The 27088-nt window shown below is 41.6% G+C and overlaps 1 protein-coding gene across 2 annotated transcripts in view; it reads right to left on the bottom strand.

The window, feature by feature from the left end:
- RNGTT (RNA guanylyltransferase and 5'-phosphatase) overlaps nt 1-9803 on the bottom strand; it is a 206722-nt gene extending 196919 nt beyond the window's left edge. For both annotated transcript variants that reach the window (XM_068397279.1, XM_068397290.1), the window contains exons 1-2: nt 9727-9803; nt 871-980 (exon numbers count right to left, since the gene is read on the bottom strand). In XM_068397279.1, coding sequence (XP_068253380.1) covers nt 871-980; nt 9727-9790 — 174 coding nt within the window. In that variant the 5' untranslated portion in view covers nt 9791-9803. The remainder of the gene's footprint in view (nt 1-870; nt 981-9726) is intronic.
- Nucleotides 9804-27088: the final 17285 nt, after the last annotated feature.

Here is a 27088-nt window from a genome sequence, read left to right as displayed (position 1 = left end):
GTTTAATAAACAGATGAAAAGAATTAGGTTGTATGCCTTTCTTTGCCTGGGAGGTTCAAAATCCCATTTCCCACATCTCCACACGCACCGGACTGGGCACAACACTTCACAGACCTACATGAAAGGCTGGAAAGGTCCTGCTTCCCACTTTTATTGTCAAAGTTGTGCTACGGTGCAGAACAACATGCAAGTTGAAGTAGACAGACAGAAATGGGCGAAACAGAGAATGAAGAAATAAGCCAGGACAACTCTGTAACCCAATGATAAAGGCATCCACCCACCTTCCCGGGTCCCAATCCACGCTCTTAAAATTTTTTCCTATGTATGGATTTTTTTCCACTAAGAAGTTACTGCATAAAATCCATAAATCGTTTTCTTCCATACTTGGGTATGACTGGTTAGACACCACAAACATTCTGTGCATCAAAAGAAGAAAATCATGCATTGAAACTACAGAGGAGTTCTATGAAATTCTCCTTCCACTTTTAAATGCTTTCACTCCTATAAGCAAAATTTCAACTTAACACATCCATATGCAAGAGTCATTTGTAGAACTACAAACACAGACTATCTGAATTTTGACAATGACTTCTCTCCAAGATGCAACAGTAATCGCAGAGAAGAGTGAGATTCTTGCTGCTAACACAGTGAATGAGCTGGAGGATTTTGCACAATTTTGTCTGTAAGAAAGTACTTTTGGAAATCTAGGAGTTGCAGAGAAAACCTGAAAATGTAAACAAAAAAAAAATTTTCTGTACAGATGTCCCAAAGGAAGCCATCAACCACTTCTTTCTTAAATCTGAAAAGCAACATATGAATAAACATTAAAAAGGAAAGTAATGTTTCAATTACTAGAAAATTTAACTTTACCTTCAGACTCTTTAAGTAGTTGGACAACATACTCGGGTGAAAACGATTTTCTTCAGCAACCTGATCATCATATCTTGGTCCTAACATTGTCTTCAAAGGTAAAAACTTCCCTATGAAAGATAATCAAATTTTGTAGTATTTTATGTATACTCATGTATATGTACATTTACAACTCGGCGATTTCAAAGCAACATGCTGAGCAGATTTAGAGGTTCACCTTCAAGGAGAAACAGTCACAGGAAAAGTATCCATAACAGCTGAATTGAAATATTTTTTAGTTATGAGTTCTCAGAATTCACAAATAAGTTTAGAAGTTTAAAGGAAATACAGGTCAGCTCATCTAAAACTAAGTAATTTAACATTTTTAGCTAGCTTGTAGTGTGATTTAAGCTGCGGAGCTACAGTGCACAACAGAACAGAGAAAATTTAAACTCGGTACAGTTAAAAACAAGAAAATAGCATTTTAAATGACAGTTTGTTACCCAACCATGTAAACATCAGCTCTGATTACATGCAAACATGAAACACTGTAAAGATCACTGCAAAAAAAAAATGCATTTGGTCCAGAACATCTATGCACTACAGATCTTTCTAACATGCACCTTAAGGCTTGCTGGAAGAGTTCTGCGGCAGTGTTCAACCTTCCCTCTGAAACACACCACCTACGTGTGGTTCAGACATTGGCAAAGTTACAAAACCGCAACAAAAAATTGACCAGAATTAGTACTTACTGGACTACATCCATCACTCCCTAGAAACCCAATTTTTTTTAATATTGATTTCATTTTTCATCCATCACATCCACCACAGATTATCTGAAATAATCTCATTAGAGATCTCTAGTGCTTTCTTTCTGGACCCCAGCAAGCCATGGGTACGCCTTTCCCTCCAAGCGCAGCAGGAACAGGTATTTGAGCAGCACGTACTGACCCACCAGCTCTTCCTGCGCTTCCAAAGAGACAAGAGCTTAGAGCCCAGGTCCCTGCCACCACGGCTGCCTGGGAAGCCGCACACCTCCTCCCGTGCGCACCAGGGACCCTGCACTGCCGTTAGTTGTGGAAAATTAATGCAAATTGATAGTAAGAAAGAGATCTGCCATATCCGCCCAGCCACACCAAGGTTAATGATATAGGCAGGGAGTAAAACTGGGAGAACCTCAGCATTTCTAAACAGCTGTGAAAATATTTAAATGAATTATAACCCAAGACTGATCAAATAAACCCTCCCCCAAAAAAAAGGTACCAAAAAATTATTGCCCCAGAACTTTCCTCCTTTTTTCTTTTTTTTTTTTTTCCCCTAAAACAACTGTTTCCATGCTGTTAAAAAGACAGCCCTTCTAAAACCAAAGGAAATGCAACCATGTAATTCTATGGCACAGAAGAGCAGCAGAAACATTTTTTTAATGCAGGAAGAACTCCAAATTGGAGCACCAGACATAAATCTTCCAGGAAAAAAAGTGCTGCTGGATCTTAATGTTGTCAAATTATATTTCTGAAATGTTTCTAATAGCAGTTAACCTACCTATTACCTAGATGGGAAAAAAAAAAAAAAGGAAAGACTGTTCATCCCATATATGAATACTTTTTTTTAAACTTCAGTAACTTTTAAAAAGCTTTTCCTATTTAGAAACACAAACATACACACAATATTTTGAACTAAGGAAAAACATAACACCTTTCTATACTATTCCTTAAACCATCTGATACATCTGTTCAGATGTGTAATGTAAAGCAACCGCCACCATCCACTAATCTTTACACAGTATTTAAACATTCAGTTTCAGATCCTCAAGTGAATCAACACACCCAGCATTAATGCTAAAAAATTCTTCTAAATTACTCATGAAAATACTGCTTTCTCATCCAGACAGAACATTTCCTCATAATTAAGGAAACAAAATCCTCATTTTCAGCAAAACAAAACCACATGGAATGAAAAGACACTAAAACGCCCATTGTATTCAGCTAGAGATCAAGTTTTGAGAGAGAAGCTCACTAATCTTTGTAAAAATAGAAAAATGCATGCCATTTTTACTAAACGAATGCTGCTGAGAGACTTCTCTATACAATAAATTGAAGTTCACAGATTTCTCTGTAGCCTTAAATAAACATCTTATATAGTCTCAAATAAGCATTTAACTTCTAGGAAAGAGGCATTATAAACCACAGAAGAGTTACAGAAACTGAGAAGCTTTATGCAACTTGTTAGCTCATGGTTGATGTTAATCAGCAACATGAGAAAGACCCTCACTGTTACATTTGTCTGAGACCATTCCAAACTTCACAGCCTAAAGGGAAGTCATTCAGTCATATAGTCAATATATACATTAAACAGTAATAAAATCATAGTCACTTCAATTTCAACTTATTTGACTGTTCAACACTATCATTCAGCCTCTCTCACTCACTATTGACCCTTCCACATTAACTTGTAATCTTCCTCTGTACAGACTGATTATGCAAATCCTTATTTCGGATTATCTTAATGCAAAAATCTATCACCACCGTAAGTTTTGCAAAAGACCAAGCATGCCTGAAAGTTTTTTAACTTTGCCACAGGCCCTCCCATCCTAGTACATCCATTCACCCATTATAGAACATGAAGAATGTAACTAAACTTTTTTTAGCCACAGTATTCAATTAAGAAAAGAAGCTGCACTGACAAGATCTTGAGTCAATGGATACATAAGAAAACTACCATTCTTTACAAGATGCTGGGAAAATAGAATAGAGTTGGAAAACAGTGCCTGGAGGTTAAGATTGTTTCCTGTAGCATATGATTAGAGACTGTACAATCACACTGAAGACTCTCCTGTTCTCCATCTTCTAGAACAGAGAACGGACATGTTCTCTTCTCGGTGGCTGACCTTGATTTAGTGTCTGATTTTCACTGTGATTTCCTTCTGAGCAACCATAATATACTCCTGTTCAACACAAGGAAAAGACAGACAAAGTAGTCTAGTCAGCATCCCCTGGCAGCATTTGAACACCTTTACACAGCAGTGGAAGTGATGAGTATTTAATAATGCCCACTTACTACCACTTCCAAAGACCAAACCCAGATCTTTGGAAGTATTTAAGTGCCCAACTTCCACAAATTCCAGTTTGGCAGCATCGTTGAGAAACAGAGCTTATACAGCAGTAAACAAGCTGCCTGCCAAGGTTAGAAGAGAGCAGTGAATTCATGTAATGCGGTTCCAATATAGGGAAATTTTGTAATTATATTATGTAAACAATGGCTGTGGTTTTTTGGTTGGTGGGGGTTTTTTTCCTTTGGGTTAGATTTCTTTTTTTTTTTAATAAATTACATTTGTCTGCAATATAACTTCACATCATTCCTATGCAGTAAGCACTATCTTCCTAGTTTACATTCTTGGTTTTTTCTAAGTTGTGACTGCTACACATGTATTAAAGATCTTGAATACAATCTCATATTGTGTTCCTCTTATAACAGAAAACCAAATTTCTCTACCCCGCTAATTTGCTATTTGATCTTCGTAAAGAAGCTTGAAAATTCTCCTTTCCTATGTGCATATAAGCCCCTCTCAGGCAAGTGTCATTAAGCTACAGAAAATCTCAGCTTTATTACTAAGAAAGATTTCTAACTTTTCTGAGTAACATGGACAACTATAAATGAGGCAGTAGCTATGATCTCTGCTACAGTTCTGCCCAGTTCTGCCCTACATCTTATGCTAAAGAAGTGATGTAGTAAAAACATTGCAACTCAAGCCTCCACGCATAAGCATTTGAAGATTAAATAATCAATTCTTTATGTTGAACTGGGTTATATGACAGTAACAAGGTGGTATTTTATACAGATATCAAAGCATCCCAAGTCATTAGTGTATCTAAACTAAATTATTATAATAATTGTAACTCTTCAATCAAATTTTCAAATTAACTTCAAAATGTTACTGGAACTTTGACACTTGATGATTACCTACTTCCACAATTAAGTTAAAATTTGTCAAATAGTTTTGGAAAGTGGATATTAAAAACCATTTTCCAAATTAGTTACCTGGATAACAGATGGTATTTATTTGGGTTGAAAAATAGGTAAAAATTCTAAAAATAAGCGCCCAGTATGTCAGAGCGTAGGCATCAAGTGGATAAACCTGAGAGAAATCAAAGTGAACAACGTAAGATGTCACATTTCCTACCTGTACATGCTCTAATTTTGACACAGTTTTAATCTTAAAATTTGAATTCTAGAGCATACCAGCGAAAAAGCTACCCTTAATTTAGTCTAATTTTCTGTGACATGAAGCTATCAACTCAATACATGACAGTAGCCACTAATTATGTATGACCATGGTATGTTCAGATTGAGCATTGATTAGGAAGGCTACACTGTGTAAAGTGACCAAGGTTAAGAAAGGGAAATTTGAATAAAATGAAATAGTAAAAACCACAATTTAAAAAAAAAAAAAACCTACCCTAAAAAAAAAGTCTTCTGTTTCAAGAACAACTATGCTGGGTCAAAGCATCCATTTCACCTATTATCTCAGCACCAAAACAGGTCAATAACAGATGTCTAAGAGTGTAAAATGATCACAGAATCAACCAGGTTGGAAGAGACCTCAGGGATCATCGAGTCCAGCCACTGCCCTTACACCACACTGTCAACTAGACCATGCCACTAAGTGCCATGTCCAGGCTTTTCTTAAACACATCCAGAGATGGTGACTCCACCACCTCCCTGGGCAGCCCATTCCAATGTCTAATAACCCTTTCTGTAAAGAAATTCTTCCTGATGTCCAACCTGAACCTCCCCTGGCGAAGCTTGAGGCTGTGCCCTCTTATCCTATCGCTAGTTGCCCGGGAGAAGAGGCCAACTCCCACTTCACTACAACCTCCCTTCAGGTAGTTGTAGACGGCAATAAGGTCACCTCGGAGCCTCCTCTTCTCCAGGCTAAACAACCCCAGCTCCCTCAGCCGTTCCTCGTAGGTCAGACCCTCCAGACCCTTCACCAGCTTGGTCGCCCTCCTCTGGACTCGCTCCAACACCTCAACATCTTTCTTGAAGTGCGGGGCCCAGAACTGGACACAGTATTCAAGGTGCAGCCTCACCAGTGCCGAGCAGAGAGGGACAATCATTTCCCTAGACCGGCTGGCTACACTATTCCTAATAGAGTCCAGGATGCCATTGGCCTTCCTGGCCACGTGGGCACACTGCTGGCTCATGTTTAGCCGGCTGTCGATCAGCACCCCCAAGTCTCTTTCCACCGGGCCGCTTTCTAACCACTCTTCCCCCAGCCTGTAGCGCTGCATGGGGTTGTTGTGGCCGAAGTGTAAGACCCGACACTTCTTCTTGTTGAACCTCATGCCGTTGGTCTCGGCCCATCTATCTAACCTGTTCAGATCCCTCTGTAGGGCCTTCCTACCCTCCAGCAGATCGACACTCCCACCCAGCTTGGTGTCATCTGCAGATCTGCTGAGGGTGCACTCAATCCCTACGTCTAGATCATCTGTAAAGATATTGAACAGCGCCGGCCCCAGAACTGAGCCCTGGGGAACACCGCTAGTGACCGGCCGCCAGCTGGACTTTGCCCCATTCACCACCACTCTCTGGGCTCGGCCATCCAGCCAGTTTTTAACCCATCGAAGAGTCCACCCATCCAAGCCCCAGGCAGACAGTTTGTCTCGGAGGATGCTGTGGGAGACAGTGTCGAATGCCTTACTGAAGTCTAGATAGACTACATCCACAGCCCTGCCCTCATCTACTAAGTGGGTCACTTGGTCATAGAAGGAGACCAGGTTGGTCAAGCAGGACCTGCCTTTCATGAATCCATGTTGGCTGGCCCCGATGCCCCGACTGTCCTGCATGTGCCGTGTAATGGCACTCAGGATGATCTGTTCCATCACCTTGCCTGGCACCGAGGTCAGGCTGACAGGCCTATAGTTCCCTGGATCCTCCTTCCGACCCTTCTTCTAGATGGGCGTTACGTTTGCTAATTTCCAGTCAGCTGGAACTGCTCCAGTTAACCAGGACTGCCGGTAGATAATCGAGAGTGGTTAATGATGACAATGAGTGATGACAATGACAATCCATCCTCAGATTATTCTCCCCAACTACAACAAGCTATAGCTCAGCAACTTCCTGAACCAGAGGTGTTACTCTCCTATTTAAGGTGCTATCTCTGTAATTTCCATATAATTTCCATTTCCAACAAAACCATTCTGCATGCTGCACGTATGTCTAGAACAGGACTAACTAACACGAAAGACACTGCTGAGACACTTCTCATGTCTTTTCTTCAATATCTTGCTAGCACTTCCCACAGCAAAACCAAAATGGACTGAGTTTTTGTACCTGCAGAGATGGTGATGCCAGGCTGAAGCAACCTGATCACTTCAGATCTGAGAGTTCAGAGAAAGCTCTTTTCATCAAGTATGTGATTGAGGTGCTACCACAATGCAGTAAGTGTGAAATGTGCCATTCTGAAGAACTGCTGTACCATAAAACCACAAAGTGGCAGAAAAACACCAATATTTAAAGAAGTAAACTGGAAAATAATGGGAAACATAGATGAATTCACCTCATTCAGAATGAAGGGTCCTGTTAACCTGAATGAACCCAATCTCACCAACAGAAGAGCTCCAGGCCTCACTAGTACTTGTATCTGAGGTCACCTAGAAATTCTAGATGCCATAAGACAAGAGGGTCATGACCAAACACTTCATGAATATTAGTCCACAGAAGCCAGAAAACCTTGCTTAGCAACATTATGACTATTACACTATCAGAGGGGAATAAACTAATGCACAGATGCTTAGAAATTTGATTGAAATACTAATTAAAACAAGAATATAACACATCTGGGAGACAGTACCAACATCAATAAACTCTAAAAATTATCTCTCAATAAAACTGTTAGAGGTCTTTAAACGTAAAATAGCAAAAGAGGAGAGAAAACTGATGGTGTACTATGACTTTTGGTAAGTTGTACACACTAAAAAACTAAAAATCGGGTGAACTAATATAAGAATACCTCACGATAAAGCAGCCAAAGAAAGGAACCAACCACTTTCCTTTTTTGTTGTGCAGTAACTTCTTGTGCATGATAGCACCGAATGGAAAAGAATTACATTGCAGTTACTGAACAAACAAACACACAAGCAGTGATGGCACAGCAGATGACATGCTGATGTCCTGCATTCTTGCTTACTCTATGTTGCTATTTTTGAGAAGCCATGGCTTAAAAGACAGACAAACAAACAAACGTGACAACTTCTAGAGATCAAAAACTTGCTGAGAAGAAAAACAAAGAACAAAGAGTCATTAGTCTATTTTTGTCGTGGTCAAAGGCTAACAACTTAGGCTATCAAATCTCTTATTAGATACAAAGCAATGCATTTGCCCACGATCAGGAAAAAGAGATAATGGAGATAAGCAATACAACAATGCTGTTATCTAACTGAGTCAAGTTCAGAGAAATATAAGGAACTTGATGGAAACCAGTAACCCACAAAATGAACAACTGAAATTAAATACTGATAAACGCCAAATAATGTGTACTGATGGGAAGATTAAGTCTGTTGAGATGTCTCATCAGGTTCTAAATAAACCTGTAAATAGTGATCAGTGTTTTCAGTTCCACAAACAACTGCTGTCAAAAAAAACTAAGATGATGATGTGGAAACGTGGCATAGAAGATGCAGGAGTTGTAACTATTAAGCAAATCATAGCACAGTGCCATCTAGAATAGCAATCCTGAGTAGCAAGTGCTATGTTTTGAAAAAATACCTTTAAATTATCACAGATAGGAAGATGAAAGGAGTGAAAACTAGAAAATATTGGGGGAAAAAAACTGGGGGTTGGAATTGCTTACCTTATAAAGGAAAGAACAACTTGAGAAAACTGAAAAGAGCAAAGTTTGTTTATTCTATCTCATAGCAGGTAGCAGGGGAAACATCCATGTGAACTCAGTATGGTAGTTAACTCACAACCAAAAAATGTGTGTTTACGTGATACCTAATTCACTGCCACTAGATGACAGCAAGACTAGATACCTAGCGACAATCGAGACAGACAGCGTGTTACTCGTAAGAACATCCACGATGACGGCAATTACTGACAAAACCCGAAATACACGTGAAACTCCGGAGTGGAACACTTAAACTCATCCTCCAGCTAAACAGCTTAGGAACACGCCAGTGACTGAGAGGTCACTGTCAGTCGGCCCAGTAACAGATCAACACTGATAAACATCAGAGCCTTCAGGAAAAAAAACAAGCAAGGAAGAGGCTGCACAGGGCAGTCGTCAGGGCTGGGGTATCCTCCAGTGCGGCAGCGTCTGCACGCCCGGCTGCCGCCTCTCTCATCAGACGTGACGAACGGGAAAAGTTTCAGTCCTAAACTTAACCAGTGCGAAGCAAGAACACAGCACTAAGGCTCCCAAGAGCAGGAGAGGGCCCCTGCCCCTACCCCTGCAAGGGAGCCGGGGCGAATGGGTTTTAGGGGTTGCACTACCCGAAGGGAGGAGGCCGAGCCCCCTTCGCTACAGGTAAAGCCCGGCTGCGGGCTGGGCTTTAGGGAGAACAACCATCCCACGGGAACTCAGCTCGGGGAGAAACAGCGGCCCAGGGAGCTCAGGCGGGAACGCCCGCCCGGCGCCCCCGCACCAGCACAGCCGCGGCCCCGACACAAAGAGCCCCGTCCGGACCGGAGGGCGAGGGGCCGCGGCGGCCCCAAGGAGGCCCCCGCCCGCCCCGCCGCGCTGAGGAGGAGCTGGGGGTGGGGGGCCGGGACCGGCGGGCACGGGAGCGCAGCAGATGGGAGAGGGTCGTCCCCGCTGCCGCCACACAGCCGCCCCGGGGCAGAGCAGGACCGGGCCGGGCCGGGCCGGGCGCTCACCTGCCACGGGCTGCCCCCTCCTGGGGCAGTGGAGCCAGCGCGGCGGGATCTTGTTGTACGACATGGCGGGGCCCGGGCGGCCGCTGCCCGCCCGCGGGGGGGATGGGAGGGGGAAGGGACGCGGGGTGCGGGGCGGGCGCGGCCCCGGGGCGCTCAGCGGCGCCGGCGGCCCCTCGCCCGCGGCGCCTTCATTCAGACCCAGCTCCGCCTCAGCCGCCGCCAGCCCACAGTGCACCGCGGTGGCCGCTTCCGCTTCCGGGGTGCGGCCCGAGGCCCGCGGTTCGCCGCGCCGGGGCGGGGTGCGCGGGCGGGGGTGGCCAGTCCCTGCCGCCTGCGGATCATCCGCAGGACGGCGGGGAAGGCCGCTGGCGGCGCGGGGCTGGGCCAGGCCGGGGCCTTCGGGAGGGGGCGAAGGTAGCGGGGAAGGGGCTCCGCGGCAAGTCTCGGGCCGCGGGACCCGTCGCTCGTTGGAGGGTAGTGGGGAAGGCGGGGAGAGAGAAACAGGGCGCTTCGGTGTGCCGGTGCCGGGCTGCGCAGCTACGCGAGCCCGAGGTGTTGGCCGAGCTTCGTTTCCTTCGTCTTCGAAGGAGGCATATTGGGGCGGGAAACGTCCTGAGCTGAAAATAGCTGGAGGCTGGGACAGACACGCTTGCCCTGCTTTTAGTTTTTCCTGGATATTCTCTTATAGCGGGGCTGGAGGTGGAAACGGATGGGTCCCTGCAGCAGCTAATACACGTCTATTCTAGTCAGCGTGTAATAGATTTGCTAGTGTAGCAGAGATGTCTCTGTACTGGGCCTTCTCTTTTGGAAAAGGCATGGCCAGAAAGGTGAGGCTTGCGGATAGGTTCATGTAACCAAAACTCTGTTTCTGTAGAGAATCGCAGTGAAAATTCTCCATGGGCTTGAAGCGGTGTACTTTCGTGGACTCAGTTGAAGAACTGTAGCCTGGCAGTGTTTGCCTATGTGGAAGGAATATTTAAGGTGGTGGTGTGGTTTAACTCCAGTTAGCAGCTAAGCACCACACAACCACTTGCTCGCTCCCCCCTGCAGCAAGATGAGGGAAAGAATCAAAAGGGTAAAAGTGAGAAAACTTGTGGGTCAAGATAAGGAAAAATCAGGGCTTCATTCACTGCTTCCCATTGGCAGGCAGGTGTTCAGCCATCTCCAGGAAAGCAGAGCTCCGTCATGCGTAACGGTTACTTGGGAAGACAAGTAACTATAATTCCAAATATTCCTCCCCTTCTTCTCCCTCAGCTTTCATTGCTGAGCACAACGTCATATGGTCTGGAGTATCCCTTTAGGTAGTTGGGGTCAGCTGTCCCAACTGTCCCCCCTCCCAACTTCTTGTGCACTCCCAGCCTCCTCGCTGGTGGGGTGGTGTGAGAAAAGGCCTTGACACTGTGCAAGCACTGCTCAGCAATAACTCAAACATCCTTGTGTTACCAACGCTGTTCTGGTCACAAATTCAAAACGCAGCACCATATCAGCTACTATGAAGGAAATTAACTATCCCAGCCAAAACCAGTACAGGTGGCTTCAGTGGAGCATTAGGAATCAACAGCAGTGGATGATTTGGGAAGTTTTATTTTCCAGTTACATTTCTACTGTTCTGTCTGGACTTTCTGTTTTTCCATATGTCAAGTGTGCTGCCTTTGCAAGTCAGTCGGTGCACCAGCTTGCAGAACTAACCACTGCTGTATGTACAGATACAACAGGAAACCCTTAGGTGTGTGTGAACGCATCAAAACAATGGAAATAATTTGATCTGTCCAGAATTTATGACAAACTTCATTATACAGTGACCATGTTTCCTGCTCTATTTTATCACTTAGATTTTGTTAGACATAATTTCTTCCTAGAATATCCTCTTGTAGTAGTTGAGGTCATCAGTTAAGCAGTTTGCATACGTGAGTCATTAGGCTCTCATACTACATTAGAAGCTTCTGAATTTTGTCGTCTAAGGCGTTTGTCATTATCAGATATTAATCTTCTCATTCTAGCTAAAATTAAATTCTTGCTACACTGAAAGACTATTTATATTATTTTCCCTAACTAACTGTTAAATACACTTTGATTAAAACGTTACTGTATGATGTTTGAAATAAGGTGCTGATTTTTGCTTTACAGAACAAACAAGCAACAGCCGGACACCAGGTGGTGCCGAACACCAGCCAGAAAAGAAAGTGAAACAAGTGCAAGGAGTGTTCAGACAGAGCAAGAAGCAAAGCACAACCACAAGATACTCAGTTCTTGACTTCAGTAGATTAGGAGCAACGTACAGTAATGTCACCAGTTTGGCAAAATGAGGAACGAAACTGTTTGCAGAGGTGAAGAATAATACAAAAATACATCATGAATGAGCAATAATCTCTGTTCTTGTCATCTAGCTTTAAGATTCTGATATGTTTTTAAAACAAACTTAACGGCTACAGAGCAAAAAATACTTTAGTGTAAAGATGTATAGTTAAACTGGGAGGATATTGTCACGGTTTAAAGCTGGGCCGGCTATTAAACCTGTGGCAGACGCTCTCTGTTAACCCTCCCCCCACCCAAAGGGAAAGGGAAAAGGGAGAGAGACTTACGGGTTGGAAGTTAAAACAGTTTTAATAAACTATAATAATGAAAAAGAGTATAATAATAATATTGGAATAATCAAATATATACAAATATATACAAACCCAAGATTGAGCTCCCTCGATGTCGGCCACGTCACCACCGGCACTGCAGGGCAGGCTCCGGGAAGGCCCAGGCTGGGCCCAGCGATGGTCGAGAACTGGATTCAGGGATGCACGGATCGGGATCGGGGGCAGCAGGAAAACGGACAGAGTCCTCCTTGGACGCTGGCCAAAGGCTCAAGCCACAGAAGCAGCCCGAAGCAGCAGCAGCAGCCCAAGCAGGCAGAGGCCCCCAAAAACAGAAGAAGAAGGCCCGAGATCCTCGTGATCCCCCCGCTTTATACTGAGAATGACGTGCATGGGATGGAATACCTTCGTTGGTCAATTTTGGGTCACCTGCCCTGTCCGCTCCTCCCTGCAGGTGCGACCCCCTTCAGCTCTTCACTCGTAAGCAGTGAGGAATTTAGCAGTGACCTTGGTTTCTCTAAGAATAAGTTCAGCAAGAGCCTTTCTGCATAACATCCCTACCAGTGCCTCAGTGATAACTACAAACTTCAAGCGTTATCAGTCCTGGAAGCAGACACTGTCTGCAAAACATGCAGTTAGTTTCAGAAAGTGCAGTTACTTAGAAGGGACTTAGCTGAAAGTAAAAATCACTGAAAGGAAAATTGGCCTGGTTCAGGCCAAACCAGGACAGATATGTACATCTGTGTTTATTTAGCAATGCACAAGATAAATAAAATATTTGAAATTTTAAATACAAGGTAGGGAGTTAAAATGAAGCATACAGGCAAAATGAGCTTAGCCAGGCATCATACACAGTTTAGCCTTTTAGCGGTTCTGGGGTTGGCTGAGCAGAGTTTAGGAAGTCCCTCTGGCAAACCAGCATCATGTGAGTAGCCGTTCTGCAGACCACCTTCACCACATTGCAGGGCTTTTCCTGAGTTGTGACCCCTAGGTCTATTTGCCACATACCATCTTGCTCCACATCAGGTACCAAACATGATGACAGTTTGAAGCCAGTTCTTGACTGAGAAAGGAGGAAGCAGGTGGTTCCCTTTTTTTTTCCCAACAAAACAGTGTCACAGCTGTTGTTGAGCAACATGAGTGGTGTTCTGTTGATCAGTTGATGGTGACATGGGAATGGTGATTGTCATCTAGATTTTAAGAGTGAATACGCTATAAATATTACATTAACAGGTGGAATATAGGACAGGGAATATAGAACAGGGAATAATCTCTGTCGCTGTCATCGTTGTTCAGTGTATTCCTTAGGGAATTTTATATATCCCAAGTCTTCATGTGACTTTGCTGTGCTTGAACAAGGAGCATGAAGCCGTAGTGGTTGTTTCAAGGATTGCTTTGAGAAAGCAACTGCAAGTGTTTTAATAGTCTATGCTATAACTTTCCCTCTTTTCTGTATATCAGTTCTTTTTTATCTAAAGGCATTCAGATGCCTGTATCCTTACTCTGGTTTCTGCTCACCAATTTAAATCCTTTTCCTGGCAGAGCAGACTCTACAATCAAAAACTCATTTTCCCAAGATGCAGTTCACTCCCCGTGCCATGGGTATGTTGACTTCTTTGGTTTCAGCTCAGCCACATTGTTTCTGGTAGTGGAGAGCTGCATTTGTGTTCTCCCTTCACGTAAAACCGTAAAAAAACCCTCACACGCCAAACCCTCCACGCACACTTTAACTCTTTTTCCGAATTACAAACTGAACATTTACCCAAATTATTGCTGATGAATAATCTTACACTTTTAATGTCATATATTAATATTGTAAGCAGCTAGATAATTTAAGTTACTTGTTCTACGCAAAGTGGATAAACTAGGTATTTTGCCCGAAGGAAGGACGCGTGGTGTTGCCCTCTTCTGTACTGATATAGGTCAACAACCCTATTACTGTTCTGTTTTTTCCATGTGTTCATAAAGTAATAATGAATGCAATAAGAAAATAAAAACATCCCTCAGGATGTTCTATGAAAGAGACATTTCTGACTCTATCTAGTAAATACATTTTCTTAAAAAAACAAAGATAAAACAGGTTATTTGCTAAACTGAGACTACAACAGGATTTATTTAAGTGAAAGTAATTGTGAAAGAAGCTAACTATGTATGCAAACATGATTCATACAGTATTATTTTTCCACTTCATGGCATAGGTGTTCACCTGGAAAGAAATTTGAGGCCATAAACATGTAAGTTATTGTATATGGAACATAGCAAAATATACTTTTATTTTTTATTTACTGATTCAATTAATTCATTCCTTGCTTATTGGTTTAATGTTCATGGCAAACTGACTTACAGCAAAGTGTATGACTAGTACAATGTTCCTTTATGACTGATTTGCTTGCAGCATGCATGAAGCTTTGGTGGGGAGGGGTAAGTACTGTTTAAATCGGAATAAATATTTTAACTTGTTACTGTAGTCATATTTTATGCCATTAGTACTTAGATTCTAATAGCATCAGAAGTAAAAAAACCTTCTAAGAAACAGTACAATGAAAACATACTTTTACATTTAAGTGAAAGTTAATATTACGGTGGCTTATGATTAAGTTCTCTAATACATATGTAGGCTTCTACATTTAAAAATGCTGAGTATACACTGACTCTTTTAAAAAATCAAAGGAAAATGCTAGGAGCTCAGCATTTTTTAATTCATGCCTATTTGTTCGGTGTCAACAAATAATTAAGAACCTAACTGTCTTCTGAGACAAATATATTACTTTTCTGGGTCTGAAAATGAAAATAAGATTTTAAAAGAAAGTTTTTTTTCCTTATGTATATACAATACCAAAAAGGAATGTCGAAACAAAGTTTTGAGTGCTCCAATGTATTTGAGAAAATAAAATGTCATTTACAGTGCTCTTCCCATAGAGAGCTTTGAGAGGAAGTCAGCAACAGAGTCTTCACTCTTCAAGGCATTAGGGGGCACCACGGCCTCATAGACTTAAAATGATACAAGTTACAGTGCAGTTACTTTTTCTGTCCAAAGTAAACAGGAAACAGCGTAGAACAGCAAAACCAACTTCTGGAGTCATTCCCTAGTGCAAGATTATTATATGGGTCTTAAAATTTCCAACAGAAGACAACCCAGACATTTAGTAGAATATAGACTACACCCTCTTTTCTGTAAGAGTAATAAAACAGACTAATGGATGCAATATAAGCAGCTTGCTTTCAAGTCTTTATTTAAATCTTAAATTTTTCTTCAGGGTTTCATTCTGGGAATAGGACATTTTCAGCTCAAGCCTCTAAGGTATTACAGAGTTAGCGCAGCCTGTAGAGTACATCTCTGTATAGGCAGGGAGCACACTGAGCTTGGGATGGAGCTGCTTTAAATCCATGTCCCTGAACTGGGTATCAAGCTTGGTGGGGTCACCGTAAGCTATCAGACTACACCACCAAGCATGCGTGTGCTGTAATGATGACGTGTAAATCTTGCACCACTACAGGGGACATTAATAGTCTTAGCTCTGACGTGCAGATGTGGCAGATTATTTACTTAGCAGGTGATTTACTTAGCAGATCTGTCTGGGAAGGAATTGGAAAGATGTGTGTCTGCGCACATGTGCATTTGCAGAGGGAAGAAGGTGCCTGTCTGGTTGCTGTTCTTGAAGAGAGATGACAGCTATGACTTCAAGCACTGACTTGCAGGCCTGAAAAACAAAATGTCTTGCTGTTTTTTTCTCTGCAGCTGAAATGATGGTGTGCTTGATGTAACAGAGATGAGCAGCAGGACAACAGGCTTATAAGCAAGATGGCTCTCATCCCTAGAGGACTAACACTGGTGTCCCTAGAGTTATTACAGTTTGACCTAGACACCTGAGGCCCTACTCTCATCAGGTGTGAAGGATGATTTTCAGTGGAAATCTACACTGTAAAAAATACCCAGAGGTAACATTTAAGCATATGGTGTACTGCATAAATGAAATCATATGGCAGTAGTGTGCTTTGAGTATGGATAAAGTAATCAACCAACTAAAATTTCACGATGGAAGACGACTAGCAGTAGGGAAAAGGATGACATAATATACGAGAAACTCATCTAAATTACGTAAGTGGAAAGCATGACTCATAGTCTTTGCAGCTGGGCTGGGGAGTTGCTGGATTCCACAAAGTAAAACAGCGCTCTGTTGCTACACTTTCTAGTTTCTCTACTGCCTGAATATGGACACCTTAGTAAATATCTTGGTTAAATCTAATGGAGTAACTGAGGTCCTGGTTAGTGCGGGAGGCAGACTACGGCAGTCAGTAGCTTCTAGAGGGTTATCACTCCTCTACAGCCTGAAACAGCCAAGAGTGCTTCAGTGTTTCAGCCTACAAACCTGGGTGCATAATGATAAAGTTCTGGGTTGCTATACTGGCAGAAATCTTTTTCTCGTGATCGGTCACACAAAGAAAAGATTATTACCCATAGGCACTCTCTCAGACCTTCTGCATCGTAAGTTTGTGCCTGTAGATATGTATACTATGGATATATGTAAATATAAAGCCTGTGAAAAATAATACATGTGTGAGCTATAATACAGTACCTGAGAAAATACATACAGACTTGGTTTTATTTATATGGCTGTATTATACAAAATATGCATAACATACTGTAAATAAAGATGAAGACCACAGTCTCTCTCTTGAGGTGTTTGCAGTCCTGAAAATACCCCAAGAAACGGCCAAAGGCAAAGGAAAGGAGTACGGAGTAATGCAAAGTGATCAGCCTGGCAGCCACACAGGCTTTTTTAAAATCAAATCTGAGTATGTATTTATATTGTATACAAATTAAATTATAGTAAAATATATGTGTGTGTGTATATATATATATAAAATCAGATGTTCAAACGTTGCCCTTGTGAGGTTAGTTTTCCTTTCTGTCAGTATGCATTGTGGAACAAGCTTTACAAGACTACATGCTACTCTTTCCCAAAAAATCTTTACTCAAAGTAGAGAGCAAGAGGAATATCCTAGCATACACATCTGCAGCATCACCGATCTAGGCAACCTTAAGAATAAGTTGGCAAATGTCATTTTAGATAATGAGATTGTATAGGTTGTAAATTCATCTCTTCCAAGCATTCCTGAGATAAAGGAAAAGATTTTAGGGTTTTTTTCATTTGAAATATGTTTGTCATTCCCTAGAATTACTCTTTTCACATTCCCATCCCTTTAGGCTTCATAGCACAGTGACAACTTATCATGGACATTATGGAATGGAGTTTGCCTCAGAGAACGTAGTGCCCATGGTCCATTGCTGTTCATACAGCTATAGTTGAAGTCCGTGTCACTTCTTTCCAGTGCTGATTTTACCTGCTGTAACTAGGTTAAGGTTAATGCAAAGAAAGCCATTATCCGTGTACTCAAACCTTCACTCAGTAGGGGTATGAAACTGTCCTTGTCCAGATGGACTTTTAGGGAGTCACTCAGATTAAAGTCCTTGAGAAAGGGGAGAAGGTATGACGGTTACTCTGTACTTGCCTGAAATTAATTTCCTGGATCTCTGAGGTTCACACTATGTTCCAGTAGTTTGAAGATTTGGGGGTTGGCTAACCTTCTTTACACACTGACAGGGTGTAGGCTGTTACTGGAAAATGGTAATGCTTCTTCAGAAAAGGCACTTTGTGGTATCTACCTCTGCTCTACAGAAACTGCTTTTCAAAAATCCCTTTGGGGAAAAAAATCTCCACATATCCTTCCGTGTACTGGGAGTTAGATCTGCTAAAATGAGTTTAGTATTGTAATTTTTACTATAATTGGATGTTTTGTCAGAGACCCGCTACATGACACATTCTACGCTTTCTAAACTTCAGTGAAGGACTTTTTATCAGTTTCAGTGGACTGTGACTCAGGCCCTACCTACACATATTCTCTACATGGAGAATTAGAAAAACATGCCAGCAAACATTGGTACACAACAGCAGAGAGTCATGAATAGAACTAAAGTGATTTATTAAATGTAAATTATTGAACAATGACAGAGAGAGAGTCTCAAATGAGTATAAACAGTATGGGCACAATCCTGGTTATATAGAAGGATATGCTGGTTTAAAATAGTAAGCTTGTTTTGATTGTTTGTATCTTAGACGCAAAGCTTGCTTACCACAGAGGGAACAGGTAGAATAAAAAGACAGGCATTTTGTCCTGAAACACAAGCCACTTAATTATTTTCTATTCTTCTCTACACTGCACTTTGTACTAGCTCTGAAAAGGGTAGAGCTGTTGCTAGGTAATCTTCCTTACCCACTTGGTAGCTGAAGTTTCAGCCACACACAAAAAAGTTTTTATATATTTAACTGCATAAAATTAAAATCTAAACCATTGTTTAATGTCTGTTTCCAGTGCAATCCTGCTTCCAGTTATGGGCCTCTTTTCTGGGAGCAACCCAACTACCAGGGCAAGCAATGCACTTTTGCGGGCTGTATGTCAACATGATTTGAGTGGTAGCAGCTGCAAGCCCTCCCTGAGCACTTTCCTTATCTCAGCTGTGAGCATCAGGCTTGCACACCCTTTCTTCTCCATGCCAGTTCCTCCCTTGTGCTGAGCAAGGAGGAATTGACATGGAGTCAATTCTGTCTGTGCTCTCATGCAGTGACACGACTGAATCAATGCAGCCGAAAATCAAACAAGCTGCCTCCTTCCTCTTTGCTGGGCTCAGCTGGGTTGAGTTCCTGCTCTGGGTCATTTTGTGGCTGCATAAGCAGTATGGATAAACTCAGAAGGAAATGCAGTGGATGGTCAGGAACAAGTGGGCAGGGCTGGGGCAGGAGAGGGGCTGTCCAGGCTGCCTTAACACGTGCCTGGCATTGCTGCCAAATACCAAAACATGATCTCAGCTTCTCTTACATTTGTGATCTACCAGGGATCTGAAGGAAATTGGGTCAGCTTAACATGTGAAGCTGAACTAATAGAAGTACACAACTGACATTACTAATCCACATCTTGAAACAAACATTGCAGTCATACTTTACTAGAAAAACCGTGTGGGAATTTTATTGCTGTATCTTTTAAGATTTCCAATGTGGAAAAGACCATGACAAAGTTAAACTCAGGACAGCTCTCGGATAACCATGGTCAGCAAACTATGATTACATCCACCGTTGTTCCTGATCTAGCTGTGTTCTTTTCCATCTGTTACTGACACCCACTGTCACCATAAAGGTTTTCACCGTTGGGTGGCAAAACCACACATACAAAAATTGGCAATTGCTTTCCCTTTTTTATGGGGTGTGGGCTACAAAGGATGGTTCGATTAAATTCCCCATGTTTAACGTTAAGTATTATTTTCTTCTACAAGAGCCATGGCACCCAAAAGCATGATAAATAAATGTGTATTCAGTTTCAACAGTATTAATCACCTCAGAGATAAAGTAATTTCTGTCATTTAAGGAGACAGTGGCTGCAGTATTTGCCAGCCCTGCAGACCCACCCTGGCAGATCTATGTCGATACAGGCAACCTACCACCTGACCTATTTATCCTTTCTTCTTACTTCCAGAGAAGCAGCCTGGAGCCAGGCTTGCAGATCTCCCTGTGGGATCTCTGATCCTTTTCTGCCCTAGGGTCATGCCACTTCTGCAGTGACTCACAAAAACACTCTTCTGCAGCAAGGATTCACTTTCAACTATGCCTGGTATTGAGTAGGTTTCCAAAATACAGCAAGTATTTCAGCCTGCTAGCACGCTGGCTGTGCCAACATCGTGTATGCACCAAGTATATTTGTTGATTTACATTGTTAGAGGTAGTTTAAACCAGCAGTGCTACCTAGAAAAATGATCTACTAACCAAGGACTGCTGGTAATGGAAGAGTGCTCAGTTGTGGCATTCTCCAAGAGAACTAATAAGAAATGAAAAGGGATAAAAAGAAAAAATCATAAATAAAATGGTGTAACAGAAAAACCTTTTGATATGAGTCCCCTGTGTTTGAATCATCCAAATGCCTTTTTACAGAAGAAATACATAAAGATATGCTATCTAGCAGGCAGCAGTGACAAGTCATGCTGCTGAAGGTACATTGTGTAACAAGTTGATTACCTAGGTTCAAACCAGGAAACTTTTATTTCCAAATTATTATGCAAATGGCTATCAGCAAGATATTTAAATCAAAGTCTCACAAATTCGTAGAGAAACAAGTGAAGTTTTGTCCCAGTCTCTGTTTTGTCTGTTAGTGAAACTGAACTATTTCTGAGACGAAGTATTCATCCCTATCTCGAAGCATAGCTCATAACTAATCGAGGACAAAGACTATGTGCATTTGATTTCACAACCATAAAAGCTGATGAATGAATGCTGCAACTAAAAATTTCTACAGTGCTACGTAAATTCCAGTAGTCATCAACAAGTTACACAATTCTTCTGGTTTATATTAACACATACGGGAAACATGTTCTGTGACTCCTACTTTACTGAATGTCCAAATCCGTGACCTCACTTACTTACGGTTCAGTTAAAGTGTAAGAAACAGACCTTGGCGTTTGGTTGGACATTGCTGACAGGTATTTTAACAAAAAGATTGTACATACTTATTAAGAACTGCCTAGCTGACCATTATTAAAACTTGAATTTTAACAACTTTTAAGTTTGACATTTTACAACTATTCAACTCAGTACAGACCAACACTAATTTTTGGTTTAAAACAGACATTTTAACACTTCTGTAGAATTCATCCTTTTGTTACGACTTGCATTTGTCCATTGACTGTGCATCACTGACAGGAAGGGAAGAATAATCTTGTTAAAAAGGAATTTATTTGCCATACTATAGTATGTACATGAGAATCTTGGTGAACAAATGGGAGGAACTGGTTTGGCATATCCTGTACTCTTAATATTCAAGCCCATCCTTCTTTACTACTGTTCCTTTCCAAGGTTTGTTGCATGTAATAAATATAACAAATTCTATTAAGTTTCATAACTTCCACATAAATATATATATCTCTTAGTAAAGTCAGTGAGAGCCCTGTGTGTGTACATGCCAAAACGAAGGCAGGGGGACCAGAATTCCATTTAACAGCAGCCTTACTCCAGTATTTACTTAATCCTTCTATTATTAGAAGGAAAAACATAGTTTTCTTTGGGGACTTGCATGTGTTTTATAAATATTGCATCACCTCACCATGTCACATGGTATTTGGTATTCTATAACCCCATCCTCAAGAGCCTATGTAAGCAGCAGCTGATTGATTTTCCCGTCTCTTACCAGATACATCACAGCACACACAATTATACCAGTATTATTTTGCAAGTAGTTTGTTCAGTTTTATTTGCATCTGTTGGCATATTATTAAAATAGATAAGAACCAAGTAATAAGACCTAGCTCTTTTCTGTTACAGATGTTTAATAGCAAGAGAAAGCATAAGGTAATTTACTGAGACATTTTAAAGGATAAAGGAATGGGTGACATTGAAAAAGAATAGGTCAGGTAGGCAGCAGAAGCTAGCCTTGGCCAGGACTTGCAGATAACTATTTTGAATTTGAGGCAGAATAGGAATGAAAAACAATGAGGGCAGCTGAAAGAGGACATAACTGAGCTAAATAAGGCCTCTGGTGCCTTGGTAGTACGATAACAACGCTGATGTAGTAAGTCATGCAGCTGAAGACAGAAAATAAGCGGGATGAAAAAATAGCGCTGAGAACTGATGAGGTCCAGAACACGATTTTGCCAGGGGAAATGCAGAACAGCTGGTGGCTGTGGAAAATGGTGAACAGGGGGGACACGCTGTTATAACTTTCCAGTTGCTCTCAGCAGAGAAAAGAAAACTGATGATATCGGAGCAGGAGAGATGAAAGGCTTGTAGCTGCACATCTCTTTCTTTAAAGAGGGAAACAAAACCAAATTAGATCCGTATCATCAACTATAAATGGCATGCAGGAAGAGTTTTGGAAAATGGAAAATCCCAATGTTGCTCAGCAGTGAAAAACTTCCCTCTCCTTCCAGCTGAGGACACGTCACTGGAAAGTCCCAGCCTGGAAAAAAAAAAATCCACCAAGTAAACAAATCGTGTAGGCAGTGAAAACAGAAACAGGAACAAAGTCAAATGATACTTTGACTTTAAAGGAGTTTATTTTCAGGTCAGCATTTCCTTGAATGGCAACAGTTCAAGTTCAGATAAGAAAAATCTCATCAGAGTGAACATGGCTGGTAAACGTCACTGCTGATAATAGGCCATAGAAAGAAAGCTCATTTATTAAAGAGCTAAGACTTCAACTTGGGATTTTTTTGATTTTTCTGCTACTGAGTGTAGACAAACAGTCCCAGTGACCAACCAGATACCCAGGATTATTACATCGCTGTAAAATTAGAAATGATAGTCTGGCAAGTTTGTGGATTTTTTTCCCCTTCGTTTACATGTACTTCCAGACAAGGAAGCTGTCCTTAACAAAGCGCTTCCTAACTCACTGGGCATGGCTCTTTGTCTTACAAGCAAGTTCAATGCTGGGAATTTTTCCAGCACTGTCCATAAAGAAAACAAGGAAAAACCATGCTTGGTCACACTGAGACAAGAAATACAGCACTGGACAAAATTCTAGGGTTCTTCCCTCTCTAACTAGCATTTATGAAAATAAAAATATTGACATAAATTGTTACCTTTCTCTGAAATAAATTAACTTTCAACAAAGGTACTTCACAGTAATTAATCACAGCAACATTAACTCAAATTCTGGAACCAATTACAGTGACAGCACTTCCTAGCTGTAACCTAGCAAAATAATCAAGATAGTTTTAACTCTGCGTCTCTGCTCTCCCAGTTAATGAATGTTGCTGCATCCTGACCGATGTATGCAGCAGTCCAACCCTGCTAGCAAACAACAGACACCAGTTTTGCAAGTGTTGTGTGGACTGCCCCATCTCCAACCCTATCAACGTTATAATGAAAATGTAGTATTTTATTTTCTTTAAACTCAGGTTCTCGTGTCATCAGGATTCAACAGTACTGCGAGAGCCATCTCAAGCACGTTATCCTTGACAGCCAGTAACTATTATTATTTATGAAACTGCCAACCTATTCACATCCTCTCAGATTTGGAAGAGGATCAATTAGCAGTCTTTGGCAGGGGGAGGTTTATGGTTTTTTATTGTGGTTTGTTTTTTGCATTGCTTCTAACGTGTATAAATAGTAGAAGGGAACCAGAACTGCAGGAAGGTTAGAAATTTTGATTCTTTACAATTTTTCCTGTTACTAGATAAAGGCATAATGCTACTATTGTTATAACAGGGGGCAGGAGGATCTCGACTTCTAAAGTGGAAGCGCAGGGCCCAAGTCCATTGATCACGTCTCTACTTCTGGAGCTTTGAACAGCAGAGAATAATGATGACAAAAGCTTCCCCCAGTCACCAAGCTGGAGCAGCAAATGTGAAACCCAGCCACTTCAGTTACTGCATCTGATGCAATAACGGCATTAACCTTTCTAAAGGAGAAATGTAATGAATCTCTCTCTCATTCATGTGTGCTCTTACGTGCATGGCAGGAGGATCCAGGATATGTTTCCTGGATGGGGCCAGGGTGGGGACAGAAGTAGAGACAATATTCACAAAAAATGTACTAATTGGACCCTTTATCATTTTTATAGGCATGTCCTTTTCTCAAAGCAATTTCCTAGCAACAAAAGCAGGTTGTGACAGCAACATAAACACGATCTGCTGATCTTTTCCAGTTTTTCAGATATACACACCAGTGTTGATCAGGACGAGGTAGTGTGGCATCTGACAGCAAGAGCCTGTCTTTTGTTGGATGACACCTATTGCAAGAGGCCTCTATCTTAAAGAATTTTTAGTTTCAGCTAACAGTTTGCTACAAGAGCTGATCTACTAACTCCTCTGGAAAGCTGATGGTAATTTTGAAGCTTTGAAATTAAGTTTTTTGTCTTCTGGTAGTACAGCCATGCTATTTGAAACCATTTCAACGTAGTTGCATCTTTAATGCTAAGAGGTATGCTCTTGGATTCAACTCACATGCTGCTCCTTATGCCGGTAACTCAGTCAGGAGTAAGTACCACCATAAATCTGGACATTCCAGCCAAAAGACTTATGTATTTTAGTGTCTGGCTGGCAGCAAGACACACAAAAAGTTGATATATTTACTCATTGAATACCTGACGCAATTAAGTAACACTGAGAAAAAGCCTTAAAGGTGAAATGTCAGTGATGTTCATTGCTGCTTTGGCTGACTGGTTGCTTTTTTCAGCTGTAATAAGGTTTTATCTGGTAAAGCTCCTTTAAATAGCCTGGGCATGGAATCAGTTCAGAGTCAGGGAATATAAAACCTCACCAAGGAGGGAAAGAAGAAAAGGCCCTGAATGAAGCAGAACCAACCACACCTTCATCAGAAAAAGGATTTCCACAGTCAGATCTGACACTTGTCCTGAAGAACAAAAAAAAAATTATCAGACTAACCTAATTCCTAACAGAGTAACCTAATTCCTAACAGAGTCACTGTTATCAGAGCAGGGAAGTAAATCCTGGCACACGGCTAATTCTGTATCTGGGTTTGCTTAGTGCTCTGCATGTCATTTTGTTAGTTTTTTTCTTTGACCTTGCCCGTCTTGTTACAATGAAAGTTCGCTTGGCAGCTGATGAGGAAAGGAAAACAAGACCAGTTGTAAAGCTGAGTGACTAAGCAAGAAAATGTATGCAAACCCATTTGAAGGTCTTGGAAAATCCAAACATGGTTTTATTCCACCCACTGACTGGTTAAGCAAGAAAAAGCTAAAAGAACCTGAAACCTTCCACGCTCAACATCTAAAAGTTGGAAAGTGCCAGAATTAACATAGAATATGCACAAGAAAGCCTGGACTGGGATCAAAAAGGCAGTAAAAAAGTCTCTGGTGGCAGAAGGACCAGGCTGACCAGCGGCTACTGAGCTGCACGTAGCTCACAAGTGGTTCATATGGGACTTCAAGGGCAGGGCTGGCACCAGAGCTGCGCTGACACAGACCCTGCCAAGTGTCACCATTCCTGCAGCAATGGAGGCTGCTATGGATGGCGGGGCTGGAAACCGTAGCAGTTATGCAATAACATATCAGTATCAACTGGGGTGGCACAGGCTCGCATCCTTTCAGCCATACCTGCCCCAGGGATGGCAAACGTACAAGGCAGACACCTGGGAACAGGAGCCACTTGACCAAGCTCAGTGAAGTCTGCCCTTCAAACAAGCTGAAGCTTTCAGACAGATATTAAAAAAGAAACCCAAACAGTGTAAGTACTGTTCCTTCATGCTTGTAATTCACTAGTCATCCCTTTTTCATCACATGAATGACATCACTGTCAGAAATTACTGCCTGAGGACCTAGACTGAAACTGGCTCTGCAATCACATTAATGGGTCTATGTGCAGATGCAGTACCAGAGTTTAAATTAGCTTTCAAATTATTTTACCAAATAAGAAAAGCAATAATTAAGAAGTGAAACACTTTAGCAACAACTAATCACTAACAATTAAAAACATAAAAATAATCATTTTATTCTACAGACTTGACAATTTTAGCAGGGAATTAGCATTGACTGTAGGTGACTGCAAATGAAATGGTATCAAAAACCAATAGCGTACTGAAATGCGTATGCTTTAAAGGCTTCACCTTAGCCTGTATGAATAAAGCGTAGCTGTACATATGTGGCTATACAAATAAGCTTGCAGGTCTTCCCTGTACATTACAACAAAACTCACAAGTTAAGCAAGATCAAACTTTGGTTTTCACTCTTGACATATACAAAACATACTTAGCAAAACTACTGCATCTCCATGACAGACAAGTTCAAACTTTCCCAAGAATAACACCCCAAAACTATTGAAGAGTACAGCTGTTGTTGTGGTTTTACCAAATCTTTAGTGTCTTCTAGGCCCATGGGCAGGGGTGGTTAACTTCTTTTTCTCTCTGCTAACCTCTGTTAGTCCTCTGGTCCCTTTCTGGAGCCACAGCTGTTCCCCAGAAGACAGTACCACAGGAGCTGTGACCACAAAGAGCACAACCTTGGCACAGCCTGTTTCCAGCCTTCTCCCATTGCTAGGGCTGGAAGGCCACACATGAAATACATCCCTACACTGAGGGAAAGACATGGCCATGCTGAGAAGCCCAAAACAGGCCTGAGACTGGTATTATGCAAACCAGGGTAGCATAAAAACTAATTATTTTGTTACAATTCAGTACTGGCTACATGCAGAAGCACAGTATATCACAGCATCTGCCTCTTACTTGGTGTTTTTGATGAGATTATGGTGGGATAGCAGTTGCACCCATCATAAACCTATCTGTTCTTCAACTGAAAGTTACAGGACTAGCAGTAGTATTTCTGGCTACCTTTGCTCCCAAGGTTTTTAGGAGCCGCTGGTCACCGAAAGCACCATTACACATACGTAAGATCACAGTGATCGTTTCTCTGCTGAAATCTTGTTACAAGGAAATTTGTGACATAAATGGATTGCTAAGAGCATCATCTAAGAGGCTGGTTGCATAGGAACCATAGCGAGCAGAGAATTTGGCTACTCTCAGGCCTCAGAGGAAATACTTACTGATACAGCAAAATTACTTCTGCATACAGTGATGCATATACAAAAGCTTCAAGTTATACAAATAAATTCACCCAAAATACCAATTTTACATCAGTCGTACACCATGTAATGTCATCACATATTCATCTTGCTCATCTAATTAAATATTTTCCCCAAAAAAAACCCTCACAGGGTCATTTCACAGTGATGCCATTTAAACTTCTGAACTGTGAAAACAGTAGAGACTAATAGAGGCAAAGCG

Source organism: Nyctibius grandis, chromosome 1 (assembly GCF_013368605.1).
Source record: "Nyctibius grandis isolate bNycGra1 chromosome 1, bNycGra1.pri, whole genome shotgun sequence".
Classification (NCBI taxonomy): domain Eukaryota; kingdom Metazoa; phylum Chordata; class Aves; order Nyctibiiformes; family Nyctibiidae; genus Nyctibius; species Nyctibius grandis.
The sequence above is the reverse complement of the archived record's forward strand: the minus strand, read 5'-3'. Positions and strand labels throughout refer to the sequence as shown.